This window comes from Calidris pugnax, unplaced genomic scaffold (assembly GCF_001431845.1).
Source record: "Calidris pugnax isolate Ruff unplaced genomic scaffold, ASM143184v1 scaffold111, whole genome shotgun sequence".
In the NCBI taxonomy this organism is placed as follows: Eukaryota; Metazoa; Chordata; class Aves; order Charadriiformes; family Scolopacidae; genus Calidris; species Calidris pugnax.
In genome coordinates this window covers 7,252,739-7,277,718 of record NW_015090872.1, presented here as the reverse complement: position 1 = coordinate 7,277,718, position 24,980 = coordinate 7,252,739, and the positions used below count along the sequence as shown (strand labels likewise).

Here is a 24,980-nt window from a genome sequence, read left to right as displayed (position 1 = left end):
GCGCCAGGCAGCGCGGCGGGCCGCGGAGCCACTCGCCCCCGCAGCACCCGCTCGGCCAGGGACAGCTCCCGCCGGCGCACAGGTAACGCGCTCCCCCCGCGCCCGCGCTGCGCTCCGCTCCCCCCCGCACACCTCCCGCGGGGCTGGGGACGGGGGAGAAGGGGGGGTACTAGGCGCCTTACGCCTTCACAGACCGCCCCCCCTCCTCACCACCACCCCGGTGGTTGCTTGCTTGCAGCTCCCAGGCTGTGTCGGCGCCGTCCCCCACCGCGGAGCCGGCTCTGCCCGCCGGGCTTTGGGCTGAGGAGGGAGCGCATCTTCCGGCAACTTCCCGGCAACTTCCCGGCGCTCTCAAAGCTCCGCGATGGAAGGGAAAGGTGGGTCGGGGAGCGGGGAAGGAGGAGGAGGAGGCGGGGGGGTGCGGCGGTGAAAGGACCGCAGTGGCCGGGCTGGGTGCGCGGCGGCGGGCCGGGAGCGGGCGAGCCGTGGTGGGGGACATTGCAGCACCGGCGGGGAATCGGGCTCGGGAGGCTCTTCCCTTCCCCGCTCCCGAGGGTGGTATTGCCGGCAGTTGCGTCGTGGAGTGTGGTGAAGGGTGGTTTGGTTGTTGGTTTGTTTGTTTATTTAAAAAAATTATTTATTTTTCCTTTAGGGTGAGACAGATGTTAGTTGGCGATTTGTTTTCTTAATGCTAAGGATTTGCATAATAAATATGAGGTCTGTCCCATGTTTTTTTTAGTCAGTCAGCGATGGGGAGGTTTTTGAGAGATGAGAAGCATTTCATAATTAGAATGGCTTTTAAAAAAACTCTTTTTTTTTTTTTTCTGAAATGGGAGGAACGGGGCTATAGAGCTCTGCCCTCATTACGTTGCATATTTAACACATCAGAACATCCTGATAGATTGGGAGAAATACAATGAGTGTTGTGCTATTGAACTATCCACCCTAGAAAGAGGAAATAATTAAATATTACCTGCTTAGCTTGTGTGTTTGCATACAGAGAGACATATATCTCACCCAAATATATCCCTTCGCGTTGGGCATATATATTTTGTTTCTATACATAGCTATGTAGTCCTACATGTTTATTTACCTGTGTATCTCTACAATTGCATCAGACATCACACATTCAACTGGTGTATGAACTCAAAATCTGTACGTGTTAATTGCCAATGAAATACTGATGGTAGGTCAGTCCATGCAGAGGGAAGGCTAGTTGCCATTCCCCCCTAACCTGAGCTGCCAGCTCTCCTGTATAACACAAATCCGGTAGCTGTTTAATTGATAGAGATCAAGGCAGTGGGAGAATATGGACTATATTAATTCAAGGAAAATGATGCTAGACTTGTATAACACAATACTACATACCTTCCAGGGAGCCGAGCAAGCTATATTTAAACCTCAGGTTTATTTTTGTAACTATCTTGTCAATCAGGGCTATAGTTCTCCTGTGTGGGAATATCTGATTATATGCTGATTAAGGAAGGAAGCTATTTCAATCATATGGAGGCAGTATGTCCTATAAAGTACTGTTTCTTGTGGGCAGTGATCAATAGAATTACTGGGGTTTGAGGACAGGTAAGTACCTTTTTAAAAAAAGTGTATCTGTGTTGACTTAGATTAAAAGCTCACAGCAGTCATGTTAGCCTTAATATTATTTTTTGGGGGGGGCTTTCCACACAGTTTTCACAGGTAACCTGAGATGGGCCACCTTTATCTTTTTGAATGTCCTACTGGTACATGTCTTGATGCGAAACAAATAGACTGTGACTTTAGTATGGCACACTATGTGCCTTGTCATGCACTACACAAGCAGGCAGAAAGCTCCCCGTGGAACTTCTGATGGAGTTCATGTAGCTGGAGGAGTTGTGCAGGGGCTAGAAAGGTAACAGTTGCAATAAAAGACAAGAAAAAAGGTCTAGCTAGTGGGTGGCGAAAGCAGCACCTGAGAGAGGGTCACCCAATTCCGATCTTGTGCAAACAGTGACTGTTACGATGCAGTCGCCGCCCGAGTTGGCAATGAGCAGCTGAAGAAGGCAGCCTGTGGGGCCACTGGTACTTGTGTTTATTAGTTACAAGACTCGACAGCAGTCCATGTTTCCAGGCTCTTGGCTTTGGTGGAAAGGTTATCGCGGAGACAACCCCAAGAGACACAACTCTTATCTTCTGCAAAAAACTCTCAGCAGTTCACTCTCGCTAGAGATTTGCGTCGATGGGGTAGAGGTGGGGAACAAATACTCTCTGGGTTTTCACTATCTAAGCAGAAAATTGGGCAGTTCAGGAAAACCAGCAGAAATGATGGCACCAGAATGGGACAGGTCCAAAGTAAGGATGATCTTAAAAGAATACACAAACAACTTCGGCATCTCAATGGGGAAAATGGAAAGGCAGATGAAGTCTGCTGATTACAGGAATGCAGTTGTGTTGGCACTGAAGTAATTCTTGAAACTCACTTGATGTTAGAATACTGTGAGAAGGCCTGTGGTGCACGGATCTAGCAGACTAACTTTGTGTACATGTACACGATGCAGGATGTCTCCCCAGAGGGAAGGCACAAGCCAGCCCAAGTGCTTCACATCTACAGCTTTTGTGATTAATCCTCGATGCACTTGCAGCTGTATTGCCATGCGAGGGTCTTGTTTACATTGTATTTTCAATACTAACCAGGCCTCTGCATTGCGAGTCCTGTGTTAAGAAATTGCTGTTTGTATATGGTGTTTCTCTGAAATCATCCCTGGCTTTTTAAATGCTTTCTCCTCCAGCCTTCTCCCACCCCTCCAGTCTTCCTCAGTGCAAATCTTAGAACATTTCAAACTCAGCGTTATGCAGATACTGGGGAAGAGTGTGTGCTATATTAAGCAACATAAAGTCTGTTTAAGAAAACCTACCTTCTGGTCCCTGAATTCAGCTGTCCCTGGTGACTGCTGTGGACGTTTCTGCCTAGGATTTGCCATCCCAAGACAGCTTGATTGTCTGAATGTAGCTGGTGCTGATGCTTTGCAAAGCCTGCAGTCCTCTAAAAAAAGGGCTAAAGGCTCGTCTCTGGTGCTGCTCAGAGCAGCTGTAACTGATTGCACTGCTTGGACTCATTCAGGAGAATGAGGGGAGAAGGACATATTCTATTTTTTGTACAGGGGGATGCAGAACTAAGAACTTGTTGTTAGAACTGCTGCAGTAAGAGTGCAAGCAAGAGAGGGTCCTGGTGTGGGCTGAGGAGGTGATGGTGCAGCCTGTGCCTCCCTCCAATAGTCAAACCTGGCTAGAGACAAATATCTTTCTCCTTTCGACTCTTAAAAGGTAAATAATTGTAGCGCTCTATAGATCTGCAGCATTACCAACACATCTTGGTGGTCTACAAGTAACATTTGGCCTCATCATTTGACTTCTTTGACTTAATTCTGTTCCGCACATTCACTGACTCCAAACATTTTTCCAGCAGTGAGAAACTTAAAAGTTGTAGCTGCTCCCAAAGCTCATTAGGCAACCGGGGAAGGGACGGCATTGTGGGTGAGGACTCTGTTTTGCATCTGCTACCTGATCCCTGTTCTCTGAATCTCGCCACTACAGCAGTTCCTGTAGGCTGCAGCAGTAAGCGATACCACTCCAGGCATCCCAGGAGCTGGGCTTTGCCAAAGCTAACAATAGTTAATGTGGAGGTTAAAGAATATTTGGTTATTTGCCAGATTCTTCAGTCACAGTCAGAAAGACGCTTAGCAGGGGAAGGAATGTCACACAGTGATGTTCAGACTCGGAGGCTGGGAAAGAAATCAGCCAAGCAAGAGTCAAGCTGCACGGCATGGAACGTATCCCTGAGCTTCTGGCCGGAGCGGAGAGGGACTGCAGGCTGCCTTGCTGCAGGGAGGGCTCCCTTCCTCCAAAGGTGCTATATTCTTTTCTTTAGTTCTGAAGACACAGGGAAATTCATTTTTGCATTGAGGGAGAAAAGACCTATTGCTATTTTTATTTCTTTGAGGTGGGGAGTGGGGACCTGATATGTCAGTGTTGCATGGGGGGAAGGGGCATGCTGCCTGCTGGCCAGGCAGTTCTTGGTGCTCTTTGTGCTCCGTGGAGGTCAGTGCTGGGTGCTGGTGGGGTTTTGCTGTGTCAATGTGGGGCAGGCTGCTGGCAGCACAGCATACATGCTGTCAGCTGGGAAATACAGCAGGACTTGTTCTTGCCAGCTGGTCTACTGGGACAGCAAAGCTAAAACATGTTGTTGGCTACCCCACTGAGATCTGGGAAGTGCTGTTGTCAGTCCTCTGAGACATGGCCATGCCCCGTTGGATAGTAGCATCAGGCTGGAGAAAGATCCTCCATGCAGTCAGTCTTCCCTCAGGAACATCATTCTCATGCTCAGAAGGCTGTGCTGTGGAAGCCAGGGGATCTGGTCTTAGAGCTCTCTTCTGCTGGAGAGCCCCAGAGAGGCCGGGCTTAGAGGAGATGTCTGCAGAGGACATCTCTGCAGAATGACTGTCCCAGGAAGATGCTGCCACAGTAGTGCAATCTGAGTCATGTTCTCTTTCCAGTCACAAAGGCAGGCTTTTTACAGAAAGACCACAATGCTGCTCTTCATAGACATGCAATGTCCAGGCCTTTAAATGGGGTCCTCTATAACAACAGTAAGATCCAAATTGCCTAGGGAGTTTCCCTTCTTGAGACTGGCAAACACTCTGAGCAGTTTGCACCCTGCAGTCTTGTGGATATGTGAATGGGCAGGGTGGTTGGATCCACCTCTCCCCACTGGAGCTGCTCTGAAGCCTCCTTGGTCAGACCCAGTGTTGTGGCCAGCCTTCTCTGCTCAGCTGTCTCTGTGCTATGCCTGTAAAGGACAAAATCTTCACCTTGAAGAACTTGTGATCAAAACCCAACAAGAGACGATGAATGTTAGGATTGCAGGTGGGCTTTGTGGGCAAGGTGAGAGAGGGTGGCAAGTGAGAACATGCAGTTCTGGAGATTGCTGTGCACTGTTCCCACCTTCTTGGCTTTCTTCAATGATCAAAGAAAAGATCTTAGTGATCCCAGCTGCAGTTCATGTCCTGAAGCTGTTTGGGATGCTCAAGTCAAAACCTACCTCCTCATACATGACATAGTGTGTATTTGTTGGAGGTGAGTCTGCAGTACATACTGTTGAACATGTGTCATAGTAATGCCGATTGCTTCGGTCACACAAGTTATCTTGGTTATTTCTTTGGAATGGAAACACAGTAGTGGTACGGTCACTTCTGTTATGAAACTGTTCCTTTTTGAGGGGGAATGCTTCCACCTCTGTCAAGATGGCCAGAGGCTTCTCTGAGCATCTCATTTTCTACAGAAAACGTAGCTGCATGCTCTCTGCCTTCCTCAGTGTTGTGCTGTGTGAGATCCAGGACATGTTACTGAGGTCAATAGTTCTCAAACTGGCTGTTTGAGGTTTGACACAGAGAAGCATGTTTGAAGATGTAAACAAATAGCCTGATTTATTTTTTTTTTAGTATCTTTCCTGTGCCTCAGGCTGTGCATTTCCATATGGATACCAGCTTTCTGTATGGCAAGGGAGCACTTTGGTTGCCTCACCTTAACACCTTATCCCTGAGGCTGGAGTTAGGATGCTGTGAAGGTTGCTTTGTTTCTGTGCCTCAGACTCAAGCTCCACTGAAGATGCAGGAGAGGTGTGTAAGGCACTATACTTAGCATCGCACGCATGCTTTTCTTTAATGCGTTTCAGAAAGCAAGTGAAATGTCTGTTCTTCTTGCATTAGAAATCGCATCAAACACAGCACAAATGTGACTGTGTCCTGGGAGGGCTGAAATATGGTAAGAGCTCAGGTTGCTGTGTGGGACTGGCAAATGAACAAACCTTGGCTACATGCTGCCACCTAGAAGAGCAGATAAGTCTAATACCTTTATTAACCATCAATTGGTAGCTGCTGAAATACTCTGGGCAGGTATCTGCAGCTGCTGGATGAGAGGATGACCCAAGCCTGTCTGATGCTGGGGGAACTAGACATTGTACCACAGAAAGCATTTGTGCTCTAATGGGTCTTGTAATGACGAGGGAAAGGTGGCCATGCTCATATTCCTGTGTACCTACAAACCCACCATGTAACTAAAACAAAGGGGAAAGAGGACCCTAGTAATAGGCTTAAATGTTATAAAAATGGGAGGAGGACTTAGTCATCTGGCTATTATTAAAATACCCAAGAAGCAGACAAATTCCTCCACCCCACTTCCACAAGTTACGTGGGAGCTGTGGAAGTTGCATTTAGCCTGAATGAAATGCGGGAGTAATTTAAAATTATTTTTTTAATGCATTAAGTTGTTCTGACATACCATTTATACATATAGTGGCTGGAAGCGTAATCTCTGGATACTTTGAGTAACGACCTGCGAAGAACTGTTTCATCCTTAGTTCATTTAGGGTACAGAAATTTAAAAAAAGAAACTTTATTTCCAAGCAGGTTTTTTTCAAAAGGCTTAGCTTACCGCAAGATTTCTCTTATCTTCTCTTATCTTTCCTTCTCTATCTACTCAGCTATTCAAATCCTGTCTGAATTGCATTCATTTCTAACATGCCATAAAACTTGATATGCAAAAGCTAGTTATTTAGGGAGAATTGCAGAAACTATTTTAGTCTGCGTCTTTTGACCTATAAATGAGATAACATGATTAACTTTCACATGCAAAGCTTGGTGTTTATTAGCATGCTAAAAGGCAATTTTACAATGAAAAATATTCCTGATGGGCATAATAATTAATGTTTTCATTCAAAGTATAAAGATTTTAATAATGCTGTTATACTAAAATGATTGAAGAAAGAGTTTACTGTTTTCCTGCCAGTGATACAAGGCTGTTTATTTTTTTTTATAGCTCCTATATCCCTGCTTTTTCTAAGTGCTTTTCATACTCAATAAAAGCACAATTATTACACTAATTCATGGAGTTTCTTCTCTCAGGTCCCAGGTTTGGATGAACCTTATGGTTTGATATTTATGCAGGATACACATTGAAAGCTACGGCTTTTTTTCTTCAGATTGAATTAAACTATTTATGGTGTCGTCATGTTTCAGTAGAGATCTTGTGGCTTGAGATGATGGCTGCTCAATAGAGTGCGGGAGCATCACTGCGGCGCCTTGAGCCACGTGGCCGAGGGAGGGCTGTGTATGCATCAGGATGTGTACTTTCAGAAGTAAGGCGTTTTACTTGCTATTTTTAATAGCATGTGCAAAGTGAGAAATCAGGAAAGTATGGAATAGCATTTCTAATTTGGAAAACTGTTTTTCTTGAGCTGTGCTGCTTCCTTTTGTGTTTCATCCTTCTGTTGGAAGCTGGTTTAGTCTGACTTTATCCACCATTGGCCTTCAATAGGTAGGGGTAATTTACGGAATGTAGCTGCTTGGAGGATTTAGGAAGAAAAGCCAGAAGTACTGAATGCTTTATTGGTATAATGAGGGAAAGTCGCCTTGCTTCTTAGTCACTGAGAATGTATTATTAATGCAAAAACCCTTTCCTCGAATTTAATGCTGTCTCCAAAAGAGGCTGACAAGCAAGAATGCCTCTTCAGGAAGACTGAAGCATATCTGGTCACTAAATATCTTATGCCATGTTTACTTCAACACAGTACTATCACTGATTTTCATTTTTCTCTCTAAATCCAGCCAGCCAAGGGTTCTTGGTAGCATGGGTGTGCTCTAGTGTTGTGATAGTCCCTACTCAAGCAAATGTTGGACTTGAGGTCTCTTCTAGCTGATGCTGGTCTCTGATGTGACTGTGCTGAAGGCCTTGTACTCTAAATCTGGTTCTGAATTCTGTATCTTGCCTTTTCCTCCTCCTACTCACGTACTGGTCTGTATCCACTTCTCATATCTTAAGTTTTGAGTTGGGGCATTGAAGAGCTGGCCCAGATGTGGCTGGAATTTGGCTGTGATTTATACAGTGTGTGGGGATGGAATTGCAGGTGGCTGTGCAATTTGAAAGATCAAAATTGTATGAAATTCATCAGTGGAAATACCATTCTGCTTTGAAGGACAGCCCTCAGAGCTTCATTCTTTATTAACGTGCAGTCCTGAATGTGTATTTTGGGGGAGACTTCTAGTGAATATAAAACTTATCTGACCTTCAGGTAAGAACATCTTGCAGCAATGGTTCTAGAATGCTAAGAAACAAACACAAACCACCAAAATATTCCAGATGTCCAGAATTACTCAATTTCATCATAGGTGATATTGGTCTGAGATTCAGCTTAGTTTTCTTAAACTTTTTGTCTAGAAAAAGATGTACAATATGAGTTCATTCCTTACATGAAAATCCTTGCATATGCTGTGCTTGCTACAACGGAAAAGTATCCATTTCACTGCTGCTTTAGAGTAACCCCAAATTCAGTCTTACAAATGCTACTGGCTTAAGCGTACTGTAAGTAAGAGGGAAACACCAGTAATGCCAACAAAATGAGGAAAAATATAGGATCCAGCACCTTCTAGTATATGGAGAAAAAAGAATTGCTTGTACATGAAGGAAGACTTGGATTTCATAATTTGATACTAACAAGCCATTGCGGCGTAACTGGGTTGACAGTAGAATAAGCTTCCTCAGCAAGACCTGCTTTCTGTAATATTTCCAGCAAATATGATCTCTTTGAAGGCTGAACCTGAGCTTTTGAGGTATTTTCTAGCCTTAAATTCATATTCCCTTTTAGTATTGACCAGTGTTCCCAGTATTCTGGGATTGCCTGTTAACCGGTACCATACGTTATCAAATAATTGCATTGATGAAGTCAGCTGTTAACTTTTAAACTTTTTATTCCTATCAGTATGTCCCAGTGGAGAAATTACGTACTGCAAATTGTAGCCATATGAGAAGTGAGGGAGAAATCAGCAGAGAAGTTTAAAAATTACTGTCCTGAGTCTCTGCTTCCAGTCAAGATTTTAAATAAAGCCTGTGGAGCTACTCTGGTTTTGCACTTGGGGACGTAAATGCATCATTTGGTCAGTAGGCAAAGGCCAGGTCTTTAGTGCCTTACCTGAAAAACACAATGGAACACAATGGAAATAATACTGATTATATGGTGTAAAAACTATTTAAATGCCTTTAGACCTTAATTATTAACTACTTAAGAAGTTGTAAAGGTTTGAAGAAGTCATTTCATGTTGGTTTAAGGAAGTGTTAAAATAACAAGCAGTTGTAGCTTATTTACCTTTTCTTCCTGCCTCTTTGAAGGCAGTTTACTTTATTGGTACAGATTTTATAGCTTTGAGGCTTTGGTGTTAGCAACTGCTATTAAAATTGCTATATAGTATCTTCAGAAGTCAGAATATCCACCCCATCTTCAAAATTGCTATTAAGTACACTTAGAACCAGTGTCTCTGTGCTGAGACACGTCTCTGCCATTACTACTAAACATAGTACCAGATACCTAGATTACCTGTCAATTTTATTTGCATGATTCATCTCAGTAACATGTATTTCGGGCTTTCCTACCTAAACTGTATTTATCATGCATTCCCCTCTCAAAAAATCAACATCTAAGACTAGCTAGCTTTTAGTGTGTGTGGTTTTGGTTGTTGTTTTTTTTTAAAAAAAATAAAAAGCTAGGGTTGAATTTTCCATCTCCTTTGATTAGAAGGTTCCCAGAAATAGTGAGGACAAGCTTGACATGCTGAAGCAATGCAGGCATGCAGCCGTGGGCAGTATACAGAGACAAAGAACAGAATGTGTTTAAAATCTTAATTATTTATAGTAAGAAAATACTGGTTTTGATTAAATTATCCTTTCTGTGGTACCACCCTAAGGTTGACGACAGCAGAACTGAGTGCAGAATTTAGCCTCATGTTCTGCTGTCTGTGAAACTGAGAACAAGGTATTGGGGCTGATGCTGAGCTTCGCATGCACAGGGAACTTCTGGTGCAAGTAATTCTCTGTGCTGCGCAAGTCAGTCAAATGGTAGGAATTTTTTGATTGATGGCCTGTTATAGGCATACTGCTATACATATGAAAACACAGACAGTTCCTTTTTTATTTAAAGGTTTTCAGGAACAGTGAGTCCAGAAGACTCTCACTGAGTCTCAGTACCATTAAAGCTGGCATCACCACCTCTGACAGGAGTTCATGCTCATGTGGAGCAAGCATTTATATTTGGTAATCTCAAGGGCAAGGCTGATGCTCAGCTACTTTACTGCTCTTGGCTTACTGAAGTCATCTTTATTATCCAGAAGCTGCACAGCAACTTGGTCATCCAAACCAAGCAGAGCATGTCCTGAATGAAGCTTTCCATCTTATCTTGAAGGTGGCTGTGATGAGCTGTTGGCTTGGAGAATCTTGGGAAGGACCATGTAGGTTAACATGTCCCACTTCTGTGTCTCCCTTGTATCTTCGTATAAACTCTGAGTTGGACTTGGGCTTGAAGCTTGGCTGGGGCACCCAGGAGGTGTTTAGTGCTTTGTTCTTCTCCCTGGCTCCTCAGATGTGTGAAGGCTCTGCCTCCTGCAGAATACCTGCTGGTGGACAGTCCTTCTTAGTGTCAGGACTTCTGTTCAGCCTTAGGGGTAGTAGGCAATGGTCTAGCAAAGGATAATATATGACATCTCTGGGCTGTCATACTGTCTACTGCCTGTCAGGAACATTGATGCAAGCAACTGCTGCTGCTTCCTTCTGTTTGCAAAGAAGCTGCCTAAGAATCAGGTTTTTGATTTTGCAGAAAATCCCTTTTCCTGAAGTATTTGTGCTGAATTGGGTTGAACTCTCTTTTTTTTTTTTTCTTTCTTACCACTCAGGCTTCTCAGGGTCTTCCTGGACTCCACATTTGCTGATGGAATAGCATATTTGCAGTTGGAAGGGACTCAGTCCAACTGCTTGACCACTTCAGTGTTGACAAAAAGTTAAAGCACACTATTAAGGGTTGTCCAGATGGGTCCTGTCTTGGATCCGTGGGAGTTTGTCAACACCTGAGGTATTATGAACAACAGCTGAGATTAGAGACTTGTTTTTCAGGTAAACAATTTCATTTTGTGCTGTTTTTGTAAGGAGGTATCACAGTACTCTTACTGATCTCTGAGGCACTGTGGATTTTGTGTGATGCTTTTAAGGCCTTTCCAGGTGGAGGTACATATGGACCATAAAGCTTTATCATTGTTATTAGTTCTTGTATTATTTCCCTAATCAACTTTATAGCTCTTCCATTTGTTGCAGTATGGAGGTTAAGTTGATGTTGGAAATGGCTGTTTCCAGCTTTCCATTTTAACTTCCTTTGTAAAAGAGAAAAAGTGCTGTTGGCCTGGAAAGCAGAGCCACATTTTCAGGAAAGCATGCATATTTTTCACGTTAAAAACACTGTATTTCAATCTTAAGTAATGTGGTTTCTAGTTTGAATTTGTTTTGAAATTATTTCCTTAAAAATAATTAAAGAAAAACACCTGGATTTTAAACAGAACAAAGAGTAATCTTTCATTTAAAAACTGTAAAATGTATATTTTTCCATGGATTTTCCCAGGACAGTCAACAGAACTGGTCATGAAGTTGTGTTACAACTAACTATATCAAATGTCTGTACAGAAGATGCGAGCTGCACATTTTCTGCCCATGCTTTGCCAACAGTTACTGGCTCAAATGCCCTTGCCAAGGCCATGAGAAATTTAGTTCTATGAAGATGGCTGATATGGCCTCACCTGGATGAATGTCCTTGTAGTTTTACCAAAAAAAGCATCATGCAAACAAGATCATGTTGTTTTGTTTTGTGAACTACATGATTTTCACCTCGTGTCCCAGAATAGCCCCAGCTGGTGCCACTAGCTGTGAACTATGTGTATTTATAGTGATGCTGCAGGGTACTAGAAATAGTGACCAAGGTGGCTATTGGCCAATGTCTGCTGAATGCCCTGAGTCTAGTGATTTGAAAAACTCATGTAGCTCCTTGAGGGGGAAAATGTGATTAGATTGTCTCTAGTTATGACCCCAGATGATGATGGTGTGATCCAGAAACAGCAAAGCATGGGCAGCCAACTCCCTTGATGCAAGGCAAAACTGGATGGATCTGGTATTGGATCCTTCCTTTTTACTGGAAGACCTGCTGGACTGTCAGTTCTGTTCCTGGAGGGGCTAGTTACAGCTACAGGAGGCAATAAATCAGGTCCTACTCCTCTGGAAAAGAAACCCCTTGGCTTTCAGCTCAGCCCCAGCTGGCAGAAAAGTATGGGGATGGAGAGCCAGAGTTTCACACAGTGGTGCCAAGTCTAAGACAGCACTTGTACATCATCTGGGTTCGGCCCCTTATGTCTGTGCTGTATGGTGGGAGAATGGTTACTGGATCCTCTGGTTAATGGAGTTACTGTGAGTGGAGTCCATATATCACTATGGTTCTAATTTATGTTAAATGGGAGGTTGGCTGGTGCCTGGGCTGTATGTGTTTTTGTGTGCACTCTGGGGTGAGGCAGGTCTTCATTATGTTAGGTAGGAATTATATTAGGAACCCAGTGTGGTTTTAGTGTCTTACCCGGCTGATCCGAGACCTTGTTGGGGTAGCATTTGCAATTTGGGAGTGGCTGGATCCAGATATTGATGTTGTGTTGTTAGCTAGAGAGCTTAAGAGGCTTTGGAAAGAAGCCTTGTTGGTGATAAGGGAGCAGCAGGACTCCTGGGTTAAATCCTATCTCTGAATTTTCATGGGTTAAAATTGCTTTTGAGCCCTCTCTGTGGTGCTGAATGACAAGAAGATTGGTAAGATAACACAGCCCTGAAACAAGGGCACTGACGTTTTGTTTTCTCCTGCTAATCCAGAAGGTTTTGAGCCATTTTGTTGTAAAGTAACAGTTTACATCTGGCTTAGTTGGGGTGCTGTTAGCTTCCTTCTCTGCCTTTTTCTAAAGTTCATAGCCCAAAGGTGGTCTCTGAAACATCTCAGCTGAGTTTAACTGGCATCCCATGCCAGTTGTCATTATGACTAGTGAAGTTGAAGTTTACCAGTTATTTTCTGAATGACGGATGCTAATTGTTTTTAGAACAACAGTGTTTAATAACAGAATAAGAGCATAGTGTCAGGCCTGGAGACGCATGTACTGTTAGGTCTAGTTTTTAGCGTAGCAGTATTTAATAACAGAAGGTAAGAGCATAGTGTCAGGCCTGGAGTGCTGCAGCATCCTAAATGGTGGTCAAAGATTGTAAAGGATGAAAGCACATCTTATCTGTTTGTCAGGATAGGCAAGGACATTAGGAAACCTCTGCTTTTTGGGTTTTTTTTGCTCTCTTTCTTCCAGGTGATTGCTGTTGTAAATGTTGTCGTCTTCTGTGTTTTGTTCCCCCTGCCCCAAGCTGTTCTTAGGTCTCTGTGCTTAGGTAGTAGTTTGATGGAGGTATGGTATGGTAATGTCTCTCCAGTGCCTCAAAGGCTCTAATCTTGTCCCTAGTAAAGATGGTGATGCAAAAAACAGTGGGGAAAAACAGAGGTCTGAGAACTTTTCTAATAGTGCGCTGCAGCCTGTAGGCTGGTATGTGTGCTGTATCCCAGAGGGACATCCTTATAGAAACAAAGACAAAGGGACTGAATTAGCAGTCCACATAATTGTCACTTTTTTGTTACAATTACTTATCTGGTATTTCATAACATCTTTTTCTCCTTCTGTGTGTCAACTCTAATACCTGCTTTACAATCTAACATTCATTGGGATGGCAGAAGGTTGGGATCACACAATGGCTTTATAGCTGGTTTGCTGAGATCTGGTGGCTGGAGATTACCTTGAATGGTAAATGAAGTTACAAGTGCATGTGATTGTACGTCAGTGTGCATCACTGCCCTCTTCACATTTCATACTGCACGTGTAATGTTTCTGTTAGCTATAACTGAAGGTCTTGTTCATTTGCTTGCACCATTTTGCAGGATTCACTAGATTTCTGTCTAAAAGATAATCCTAATATTTTTTCCTACTGATAAGGTGTGATTGATATGCACTTTCTGGTGGGATCTAAATCCTTCAGTATGTGAGACATTTCACTTACATAAAACATTTTTTACTTTTAAATATCAGAGTATCTTTATAGAGCTGTGAAAATGTTATTGATCTCACATAATCTGACTCTTAATTTTAAAAACTCCTGATTTTATAAAAAATTACTATAGTAACCTTATTTTATTAAGTTTAAAATAGTGTAGTTGGTTTGGAGTAATAGCCTGTAAAGTTTTCATGCACAGTAAATCTCATTTTTCATGCAGAAAAAGATCTTCAAAGACAAATATTTGCAGTAATTGAAAAGGCAACATGGAGAAACAGTGTCAAAGAACATTATTCTTTGAATAATTGTTTCCTTTCTTTTCCTTCTGGGCATTAACTGAGTGGGGGTGAGCGTGTATGTGTGCCTCTAACAGGTGGTTAGTTTTAATCTCTTTTCTATGAGGGGAGAGAATTGGGAACTTTGGGTTACAGGGTTTAGGAGAGTAGTGCTTATTTAATGTTTGAGGTCTCTTAGTTGGCTTGGTTTTGTGGGTGGTGAATGCATTTGGGACTGTTCCAGAGACATTGAGCCTGTTTCACAAAATCCCACTAAGGGCACACCACTAGAGACAGTAAAAGTGTGTTCACCATTGAGGAACAAGGGACCCAAGTCAACAAGCATTTGTATCAGTGGGTGCTTTTCCTCTATTTGCCTTGTCATGTTCCTTTTAACTTCTGCTGTGATACCTGTCCTGGCACACGGACCTCTGCCAGTCAGTAGAACTGCCATGTCTCATATCAGCTTCTAAGGTTTTTACACATTTACATTTACGCTGCTGGTGCTTAAGAAAAGATGCCTGTAAAGCTCCATACCCAATATTGCCTGTTTGAATAATACATCCATTTCACCAATACATTCTAGCACAGTTAGTGATAAAATCCCTTTTCCATGATACCCTGAGCTAGAACGTCAGAAAATTCATACCCTTAATGAAAGACAGGGACACTCTTTATTGCAAAGTGGAAGGTACAGTTCTCCAGGGACTTTCCCTCAAGAAGGGAGTGGGGCTATGAGCTGCAAGTTTGAAGCAGCGTTAGTAGGGAAGGGCAGCTGAACTTATTAAAAATATTCTTCAACTATTTTGGGTTAGTTGAACATAGCAGAGCGTTCTTATTTGGACCCATATGATACTTTGCTGCAGTTACCCTGGTAAGACTCAGTGTGGAAAATCCAGATTTTTTTCTTGCATAACGGGGAAGAAATAAAAAAAATAAGTGGTAACAAAGGAAGGCTGGGGGCTTGTTGAGGATGCATTTGTGTACCTGGTTTGCAAGATGATCTCTCCCTGAGGGAGGATGATATTGTTACCCTCCTTTGGCGCAAGAAATTGTAGGAAGCTCAGCTTAGAACGGCAGTAAGTCAGCATGGTATTCATGCCCACTTCTAGCACTTATGATGCCTGGGGTTCAGAGGCTTTGAAGAAATGGGATGTTGCCTGCTATTGACCACTTATCTTAGTGTGTATATATAGAGAGAGATTAGAGGCTGCAGTTTTTGCAAAAAAAAAAAAAAAAATATATTTTTTGTGGAGTTAAGGGACAGCTAGGTCTCTTAGGTGTTGACTTTCTTCCTCCACCTGCCAGCACCCTGACCATCCTTGCAGGAGTATAGTGGTCCTTATAAACTGGAGTTCCGTGCCCTACCTGCAAAGCTTTTGACTGCCTCCAAGCGTCAGCCTCCCTGAAGGAGTAACACTGACACAGAAGAGGAGTGCACCGAGGACAGAATGATGACTTTGTTCAGGGTAGTGAGGGTGGGGGTTGTGCTCTGAGGCATAACCCAGCCTTCAAAGCCAGCCTTTGAATTGCAACTTCAAATGCAAGTTACCTGATGAAAAAATCAGGGAGTCCAGGGAACAGTTACATAATGCAGACTTAAGTGTATTTTTCCCAGAGATGGGTGTGAGCTGCTCAGCAATTTAGAGGTGATTGCATGTTCTTTATGGTGTATCTTTCATTAGGTAGGACCTGGGGTCCCAAGACCTTAATAGAAATGGAAGCATACAAAAGTATCTATATGTAGATGAAACTGCTGTCTGTTGTGGAAAAGGGTATAAACAAAACATACAGTGTTTATTTCTGTAGCCTACACATTTAAGGATATACTTCGTAAAAAGATAATATAGCTTTCTTGCTTCTCCAGTTTTTATGAAGTGTAACAATTTAGTAACTTGTTAGAAAGCCTAGATGTCCTCCATTCAGAAAGTAACAGATACATCTGGGTGATTTTGGTTTTTTGCTTTTATTCAAAATTCAAACTGTTCACTCTGTGTCTCATGGTTGACTGCTCTGTATGGAAGATGGATATTTCCCAAAGATCTATGCGTAGTGTTCACAATATCAGCTGCTGTCTAATGTCTGCTCAGATACTATTCAAAAGGAACAAATGGGAAGACACTTCTCAACACTTGAAGAAAGAGACTCAAGATAAGGACTGTTTTATAGTGTGTGCTTTCTTCAGAAGGCAACGTATGCCAGAAGAAAGGATTTGTGTAAATCTATCCTGCTGGCTGGTTATCTTCAGGCAACATACCCAGATAACAGACGGTTTCTTGTGTAAGTCCAAAAACCTGGTTCAGTGTTAAATTCTACCTGGAAACTAGTCAGAAGCCCAGGGTGGACATGAGAATGCTATTGTGGTGTATTCCCTGCATGAACTGTTGCTTGGTAGGTTGACAGGACCATGGTGTATGGTATATTAGTTTAAGCCCTGGATGCTTTCTTTGTGGTGGTATCTTAAAACCAAAGGGCAGTGCTCCATTCTGAGTGTGGCTGGTGGCCCTTGGTCCACAGGGACAGAAAACAAGGGCCTTTATTCTGGGCTATGAACTGAGGTACCTGAGTCAGTGCAGAGCTCTAGGATGCTGCTGTTGCAGAACTAGTTGTATATATGACATCATTCCAAAGCTGGTGCAATTTCACTTTTTTCCAGCCTGTCTTTTTCCAGCCCAGAGCCTTGTAAAACAGTGGTATGTACTTGGCTGCAGTGGAGGTGTATTGCGCTGTGGCAACCCCCTGTTTCTTGTCAGACTACCTGGTTGGGAGCTTCTCCAGCGAAGGTTGGGGTGTGCAGATGGAGACTGGGATGCTGGCTGGGTTTTGGAGTTGTCCAGCTCTTGGCTGAGTGAGATCACTGGATTCAGGGCCGTGCTGTTGGAGGGCTTGCCTCCTCCCAAATCTGCAGTCCTGGTGAAATGTAATGTGGCTGCTGTGCAGAGCAGTGGGAGAAGCGCTATCAAAAGTGTCAGCTCTGATAGTGCTGTGGTCCAGTGGGGTCCTGCTCCCGTTGCTCTTGACCTGTGCCAGCACTACTTCTGGAAAGCTATTTAACCATGTGGGGATTTACTTACTCTCCTGCCCCATGTGAACAACAGAAAAGAGGATGCCAGCAATCCCAGCTGCTGGGCACCGACATCACAGATGAGTTCGCCTTTGCAATTCATCCTTGTGCTTATTTTTGAATACGAAATACTACATATATCTATTTATAGATTTGCCAGGCCTTTTCTGAAGCTCAACCAACAAGATATTAATGGATAGACATTAATGGATGCATCTGTCATACAGAAATCTCTTCCTGTGTTGGCTACTTGGGTTTATTGATTTATTTTGAACTACTGCTTATTAGCATATTACATAGAAGGATTATATTGAAGTATCTCATAGATATAGAGGTTCTCTCCTTTCACTCTTTCCATACTCATTTGAAGACACAAGCATCACAATCCCAACCTTCGCCCACCTTTGGGCACTGGGTTGCCCAGTGCGATGGGGACCCAGAGACATTTGTTATCTCTTCTTGTCCAGTCCAAGAAGATTTCATGCCAGCTAAGGTTTTATCAAGGTGTGGGAACAGCTTGGCTTGTTTTGGGAGAGCCAGAGCACTTTGGATGTTCCAGAGGGAACTGAAAATCCCTGATCAAAACCAAGCTGAGTTGAGGTTTGTAACCAGTAGGAAAAGGGACGTTTCCTTCCAGTGCATGTGAGAACCTGCAGCAGCACTTTTAAGTTTCCTGTGCATGTGACTTTCCTTCTCTATCACTGCATAAGAAAAGAAACTTCAGCAGATATATCTGAGTGTCCTGAGGCATTTCCAGTGAGCTGTTGTTAAAATGAACTTGGGTTTAAAAGCACAGAGAAGGGGTCAAGGTTTGGTTGCAAGGGGCAGAAATAGCTGCAAGTTTTGTTGCAGGGATTTGAGGGTGAGAAGGTCAAGCAGATCAGGTTTAATGGCAAACAATTTCAATTAATGGGAGGCTGGACAAATTAACATGTACTTGATGCTGTGTATCTTGAGCACCTCACAGGTTGCTCTCAGCTGTATTTGGCCAGCAGAGTTTTAGCAATGACTTTCTGACCATTCTTGAGGTAACAAGAGGAAGAAAAGGGTCAAATCCGTACCCTGAGCGTGTATTACCCATAAGACTTGCAGTCCTCTCAAATCCTTCTCGTGTGCCTTAGAGGAGCTAAATGAATAATGTACAGTCTCAAAGAGAGTGGGACTAATTCTTTAGGAATAACCCTTGCTAAGGGAACCATATTTTAAGTAGAGTCTCAAATGTCTGCCTTAGCAAGCAACTTGCCTGAGACACCCTGATGGTAGGTGCTGAGCTCCAGCAATTCTTTTGTGTGGATATGATGAGACTGCTTAGGTCCGCTGCAATATGCAGTAGGGTGCAGCCAAAGAAATCATTGTTTGTCCTACAGAATATGGATCTGTGAAAGCCTATTTTCCAGCTAGGAAGTTTTCCAGCTGGAGAAGTTTTAATGTGGATCTCAACACTGTCTTGGCATTGTATGTGTGTTATGCTTTTGTACCCCAAAGGTTCTCATTTGCCAAATAGATTAGTGTCCCACAGGTGACTCCTTGGAAAGTGAAGTCATCCCTGAGTGGTCAAAACCAGCCAAAGATGCCATGAAATAAATCTGTCCTTGTTCTTGGATGCTTTTGATTTTCTTTCCCTCAAACCTTGCTTTTTGCTCTTCTGGAAAGTCCCAGGGACTAGAGTACAGCATTATTGATGGTGACAGTTTGGCTCTTTTCAGAAGAATGGAAAATAACATTTTAATTGATTTGTTAATTGCAGATCAGGGTCAGACACCGTCTGTGGAAAAGTAATTGGTTTATCTTGATCTGATTCCATGTTGGACAAGTGTCTCTCTTCCAGCATTCATTAGCTGCTGGTACCCCTCTGCACAGTGAGAATGGCTTTGGGGAATGAAACCAGCCGGGAGGGGTGGACAGTGCCTATTGCTGATGGAGTACGTAGGACCTGCCCTGGTGAAAGGGGATGGACTTCAGTCTCCAGCGGCTGCTGCTCAGGCTTTGCCAGCAGAGGAGTCACACGTTTCCAAGGTGTTGTTTAGAGGAGTTTGATTACCAGGGATAGGTGTTGCTAAGCCTGTGCAGCTCTGATTTAAACAGCTGATGTCAGGACAGACTGTCACCACGTAGCTGTAGAGAGGAATCTAGGAGGGGGATGGGGAAAGGTGATCAACCGATTCCCTGGTTTGAACTCCCGAAAAAAAGCCTGAAATCTATTTTATTCTGCTCTGAAAGTATATTCTCCTTGCCTGGGAATTAACATGGTTGTGATGTTATTCCAGCACCTTAAGAGGAATTGAGGCTGGGATGTTCTGTGCCCTGGAGAGCCACTGCCTCAGAAATCTGCTGGGGCTCTGCAGTTGTCACTTCTCCATTGTATTGGCATCCTCAGCCTCATCAGTGTTTCAGTTTGAAGCACCATGGGCTTTTGATCATAAACCATTTCACTTTCAGGACAACGTGACGGAAGCTGCATTATGCTTTGTGTGGAGGAGGGGGGAGGGAGAGGACCATGGCTCTGTGCGTGTGTATATTTGCAGCACACGGAGCTGAAAACTTCTACCTTAATGGGACAGATTTGCAAATTCACACCTGCAAATTCTGCCTTCCCAGGGCTTTTGTGCGCAAGCTCTTTATTCATGCCCCAGAGAGCAGCCTGCACCTGCTTCATCTTGCCTGTGAGACAGGCAGCTCGGATCAAATGATGGTTTGCTCTCTGGTATTAAATGCCTCCTCCTGCAGCATTGACCCCTGTCAGGGGTTAGTGAGACTTGCCCAGGTGGGCAAGGGTCAGAAACACAGCCCTGCCCATCCATACACCTGCTGCAAATACTGCCACAGCACAAGCACGACAGAACATGTATGAAGCGCTGCTGCTGTCTCAACCCACAGATCTCCAAGCTGTCAAGAAAAGTTTTTTTTTTTTTTCCTTTTTTTGGCTGGTGCCTGCATGTAAAACATCAAGGAGCTGTAATACACAGCTGCCCGTAAGTCTGGCCTTGTTTCTGCTGCTTCCTAACAGTGGTTCGTGCGCTGCATTTTTCCTGAGATGGGAAGCTCAGGCTCCCATAACCATGGAAACCTGGTTTGTCTTCCGTAATAGCTTCAGCTGTACTCAACATCTGTCTCCCTGGGAAAAGGAAGGCTGTGAGCCACAGGTTAGTTGTGGGCACCTCTCGGGATGCTGAAACCCTTGAGCACCTCCAGCAGGGTCCTGGCCCACCAGCACGAAGCACCAATGCTGAGATAATGCTTGAGGGGCTTATAAAGATATGCCAGCCAGGAGGAGAAAGTAGGGAGTGAAGGAAGCCTCTCCAGAGGCAGGGAGGTGTTAGGAAGTTGAATAAGAAAATGCTGCATTTTTATTGTGTTGCTCTGTGTGTGTGTTGGCTTGACATGCTGGGAGTGTAGAGCTTTCTTTGTGACTTTAATGCTTTTAAAGAAAAGCTTTTTTTTCCCCATTTTAAGTTAGCAGCCCTTTAAACAGCTTGCAGCAAAGAAGGAGATCTGTGTATAAGCTGGTAAGCATAAAATAAGCTTTAAGACGTGGTAAGTGGCTCTCTTTGGTAACTGCACGTCTCCATACAGCCCCTCACTTAGTTATTGGAAGAATTATTGTTGATCAATGTGTCTTGTGGCTCTAACTCGGTGCTAGCATTGTTGCCAGACTGATTAACATGGGGGGAAAGTGGGGAGAAGCATTTTAAAGAGGCTTAAAAACTAATTCAGGAGGGTTCTTTCTGCTGCATTTCTGTGTAGACATGCATGCATCTCCTGCAGGCTGTAATTTAAACTTTCCTGTCTGACTTTGAAAGCTAGATTTGTCAAATCTAAGCACACTTACAGCCTTGTGTACTCCAGGTTTCCAGGAGAAGCCTTGCAGACCTCTGGTCTCTCAGAAAAGCATTGCAGGAGCCGGTAAAGCCGTGTCCCTTTCCTGATGTCCCCTGTCCCATGTCTCTGCTAAATGCAGGACTAGGCTTGGGGCAAGCCCTTGGAAATGTGTGGGGAAGAAGTCCTTTCCTGCACCAGGAAGGTGTTTCATGAAGTGACCTGTGGCCAGGGTGCTCTATAAGCTGGAGGCGTAAGCAGAAATATAAGCAACTTTATCCACTGGCAAATCACAGCCTCAGTGTGTCCATCTGTGAAATGGAGGTTATAGTATTTCACTGTGGATGCTTTAAGGCTTAGTTAGTGTTTATGATATGCTCTGAAATTTTGGACAGTACCTGCTATAGAGGGCACTTAAAATGGTTCCCAAATGTCTTTGGCACAGCAGGCTCCGCGTACAGTATACAGAGGGAAATGCTCACAAGTTAAAATCAGAATGTTTCTAAAACAAACCTAAAATTCTCATCTAGCAGCTATAACCTGGAGTTTTTATGGGCATGAAGAACAGGAGAATGGTAGCAGTAAAATCTGGTAAAATCCAGGGTTGAAGTTAGTGCCTGCACAATAAAAGCTCTTTGGGAAATGCTTTGTACCTCTGCTTAATATAGCTGTTGACGTTCTATCTCTGAGCACAGAGCCACTGGTCTGTGTGATGAGTCCACATTTCTTCGTGGACATGACAAGCATAAATCTCTTTCTCTATAACAGCCTGGTAGGAGGGTTTTCATGCCAGTTGCTGCAGTGTTAGAAGACTGGACCAAATCAGGGAGCCAGTACTCCAAACTCACCCTCTCAGTAGGGACTCTGGCCAGCACAGCCGTGCAAGATGTAGCCTTGTAATAACAATATGCTTCACAGAAACAGTTTTTAGTTTTCTGGCTCCTTGAGTGTTTGTGCAGAGAAACAAATGCCTGCCTCTTGTCTGCAAAATCCAAGTAAAGATCTTGGGAATCGATCCTGCCTGTGTGCATCCACATACACGGCAACTGCAGTAGATTATTTTACTGGCAGCTGGAAATCAGTGGTTTTTTCCTCACAGCTTTTTTTTGGTATTATAGATGCTTTCCACCCCTTGTTTACAGGGTGAAATGATCTTTGATCAGGGTACCTGGATCCCATCTATTCAGAGTACTAGTCTCTGTTTCCAACCTGGAACTAAGGAACCTTTTCCTCAAGTAAATTTAATCAAGATTGCTCCTTCTAATTAAGCTTCAATTAAAAGGCATTTTATGACCAAAAAAACCTTTTTTTTTTTTTTTTTGAAAGGAACAGTTTCTTGAAGAAGCATAATATTGAAACATATTTTATTGTACCATCTCATCGTAGGAAGGTAAGACCCACAAATTCTAGCTTATTCTGTGATATATGTTCATAATTTAAGAACTATTCTGTGATATTCTGAAAGCAGAGGCAATACTGGTATTTCTTATTTCAAAAAGCTCGTCAACACTTGAAATGAGATCTTTTGGTTTTGACTGAGATGGGAATGCGAAAAAAAAGCTAACCTTGAACATTACATAAAGATGATCACTTTACTTTTGAAGCTTAAAAACTTTTTCTAAAGAAAAACTTTTTACACAAAAAACACTTTTTTTTTTTTTTTTGTTAATGCAAGAGCCAGCTGGGAGCACTCTCTCCCTGTAGGAACTCCTGGGAGCCAGCATCCAGCTGTTGGCCAAGTCAGACATCAGAAATGCACCACAAGTACACTGAGCTGTTTCAGTGCTTGACACCGCTCTTGGAAGGTATCCTGAATTCCTCCAGACTTGTAGTTATTTTATCCTCTTGTAATAGGGATTTCTCTGGTAGTGCCAAACAGCTCTGTGTCCAATAACTATAGACTAGAATATACATATTCTGTGCATTTTTGTGTGTATGTATACATATATAAAAAATGCACATGCTTATTAACATTGCTATAACAGCAGCCATTTATCACACTGTCCATGTAACTGATGGGACGTAGTGAAGGCAAATGTTACCTAAACTTTCTCTGGTAGCAAATTAGCTTAATTAGAGCATTATTGCAAATAGTGCCTTTCTTGTTCTAAGTTGACTCTGGCAGTTGTAATGTAACACAAGTTCAAAGTTAATCTCTGTATCAACACTTCAGAGTTGAGATTGCAGCTCTAACAATATTCTGTTGATCTAGCATAGACATTGGGGGTGTGTGAGAGAAATAGCTCCACCTGAAAGCAGACACAAAGTTGGACCTTCTCCAAGTTGTGCTACAAAATATCTGTTCTTATGAGTCTGTCTATACTTAAGATTTGTACAGTGACTTTGAGTTGGGTCTTAACAATGGAGGTGAGAAAATGAATGGAAGTACTTCTGAACATGATGAACAAGTCAGCATCAGGAACTGGGCAGGTGATTCTTGTGGATCTATTGTTTTGAAGTTGCCAGGGATGATGTTGGTTTGCTGGGGCTGGTAGTAGGTGCTGGTTCTGTCTGCTGAATTGCGTTTTGCCGGTGACCTGTTTCTTGCCAACCCAAGTCTATTTATGGATCAAATGGTGAATGAGCGACTACTGTTTGGGCTACGTTTGTGGAGCTGAGGAGCCAAAATGAATGTGAATGCAGAAGTGACAAATCATCCCATAGCTGCTGAGGAGAATAGCTGATGATGACTGCAGCTGTGGTGCAGGCTTTGCTTACCGTTAATATTTTTGCATCAATAAGGTCTGCAAAGAAGTTACATTTAAGGATCAAGTTCAGCAGATTGGCAACTGAGCAGGGAAGGAGAACAAGCTGGTGGGGTGGTTTCAGGACACCTTGGTAATAATCTTGCCTCTTATTTGCTCTGTGACCTTAATCAAGTCTTGTCTCTTTACTATTCTTTTGATGCGCGGTCAGGTTTTGTTGGTTTTTTGTTTGTTTTTTCCATCTGACTGTGAATGTTTGACAAGCACTACCCCATTTTGTGTCTGTGTATGATTCTTGGTGCTTTCAGTCCAGATTCCAATCATTCCTTCAGAGTATTACTGAGCTGGAAATGATCTAGTAGCAGCTATGATATAGAAGGGAGCTGAATGTGACCATCTAGGGAAAGTAACCCCCCCTTCCGGAAACACGTCTTTAGAGAGTCTGTTAATGGTTTGCATATTTCTGTAAAGTCTAGTAACAAGCTCTCTAAAGCTGAGGGAAATCTGGAGGCAGTGGGTTGATCTTAGTAATGCATGAAAGAAGGGAGCATGGAAAATGATGGGGAACTGGGAAAAGCTGGACACCTATAGGTTCTAGAAGTGGTGCAAGGCTCCGACCTCTTCACCCTGGTATCCTGAGGCCAGTTAGAGGTGGCTGTGGCTCATTCAAAGCAGCTCTAAGCAGTAGTGGTTTGTAAAGCTCTGTGCAGGGCTCAGCTCCTTGTTGCAGATGTGTTTGCCTCCCTTCAGTGTCTTCAGAGCCGCAGCGCACAATTACGCTATGGCAGCCTGAACTCACTGGTCAAGTATTGTTGGCTGTCTTGAATTACTGCCTCTTAAATCATACTAAGAAAATATGGTGTGCTTACAGATGCTAAAGCAGATGTGTCACATCTGAGCTTAAAGCATGTGGATGGAGCCACATGCAGAAAGGTGTAAACCTGATACTGTCCACACCAGAGAGTGAACACTGCAAAAGTTAGTTGTGCAAAAGTTAGTGCTGATCTCAGTCTAATGGGATCGAAACACAGTTTTTCTTAAATATGTATGGTCCTGAGATGCTGCACTAAAAAATTAAGAGCATTAGCCTATTCTCTGCAGTGCAGTGTGAATCACACTACTACTGTGACTTCTTTTGGAATCTCAAGCAAAGAAGTGATTACGGTG

The 24,980-nt window shown here is 43.2% G+C and overlaps 1 protein-coding gene across 1 annotated transcript in view; it reads left to right on the top strand.

Annotated features, from left to right (window-relative positions):
- Positions 1 to 24,980, top strand: part of FGF12 (fibroblast growth factor 12) — a 253,561-nt gene continuing 228,581 nt past the window's right edge. The window contains exons 1-2 of the mRNA XM_014946033.1: positions 1 to 82; positions 239 to 377. Of these exons, the coding sequence (XP_014801519.1) occupies positions 365 to 377 (13 nt within the window). The 5' untranslated portion in view covers positions 1 to 82; positions 239 to 364. The remainder of the gene's footprint in view (positions 83 to 238; positions 378 to 24,980) is intronic.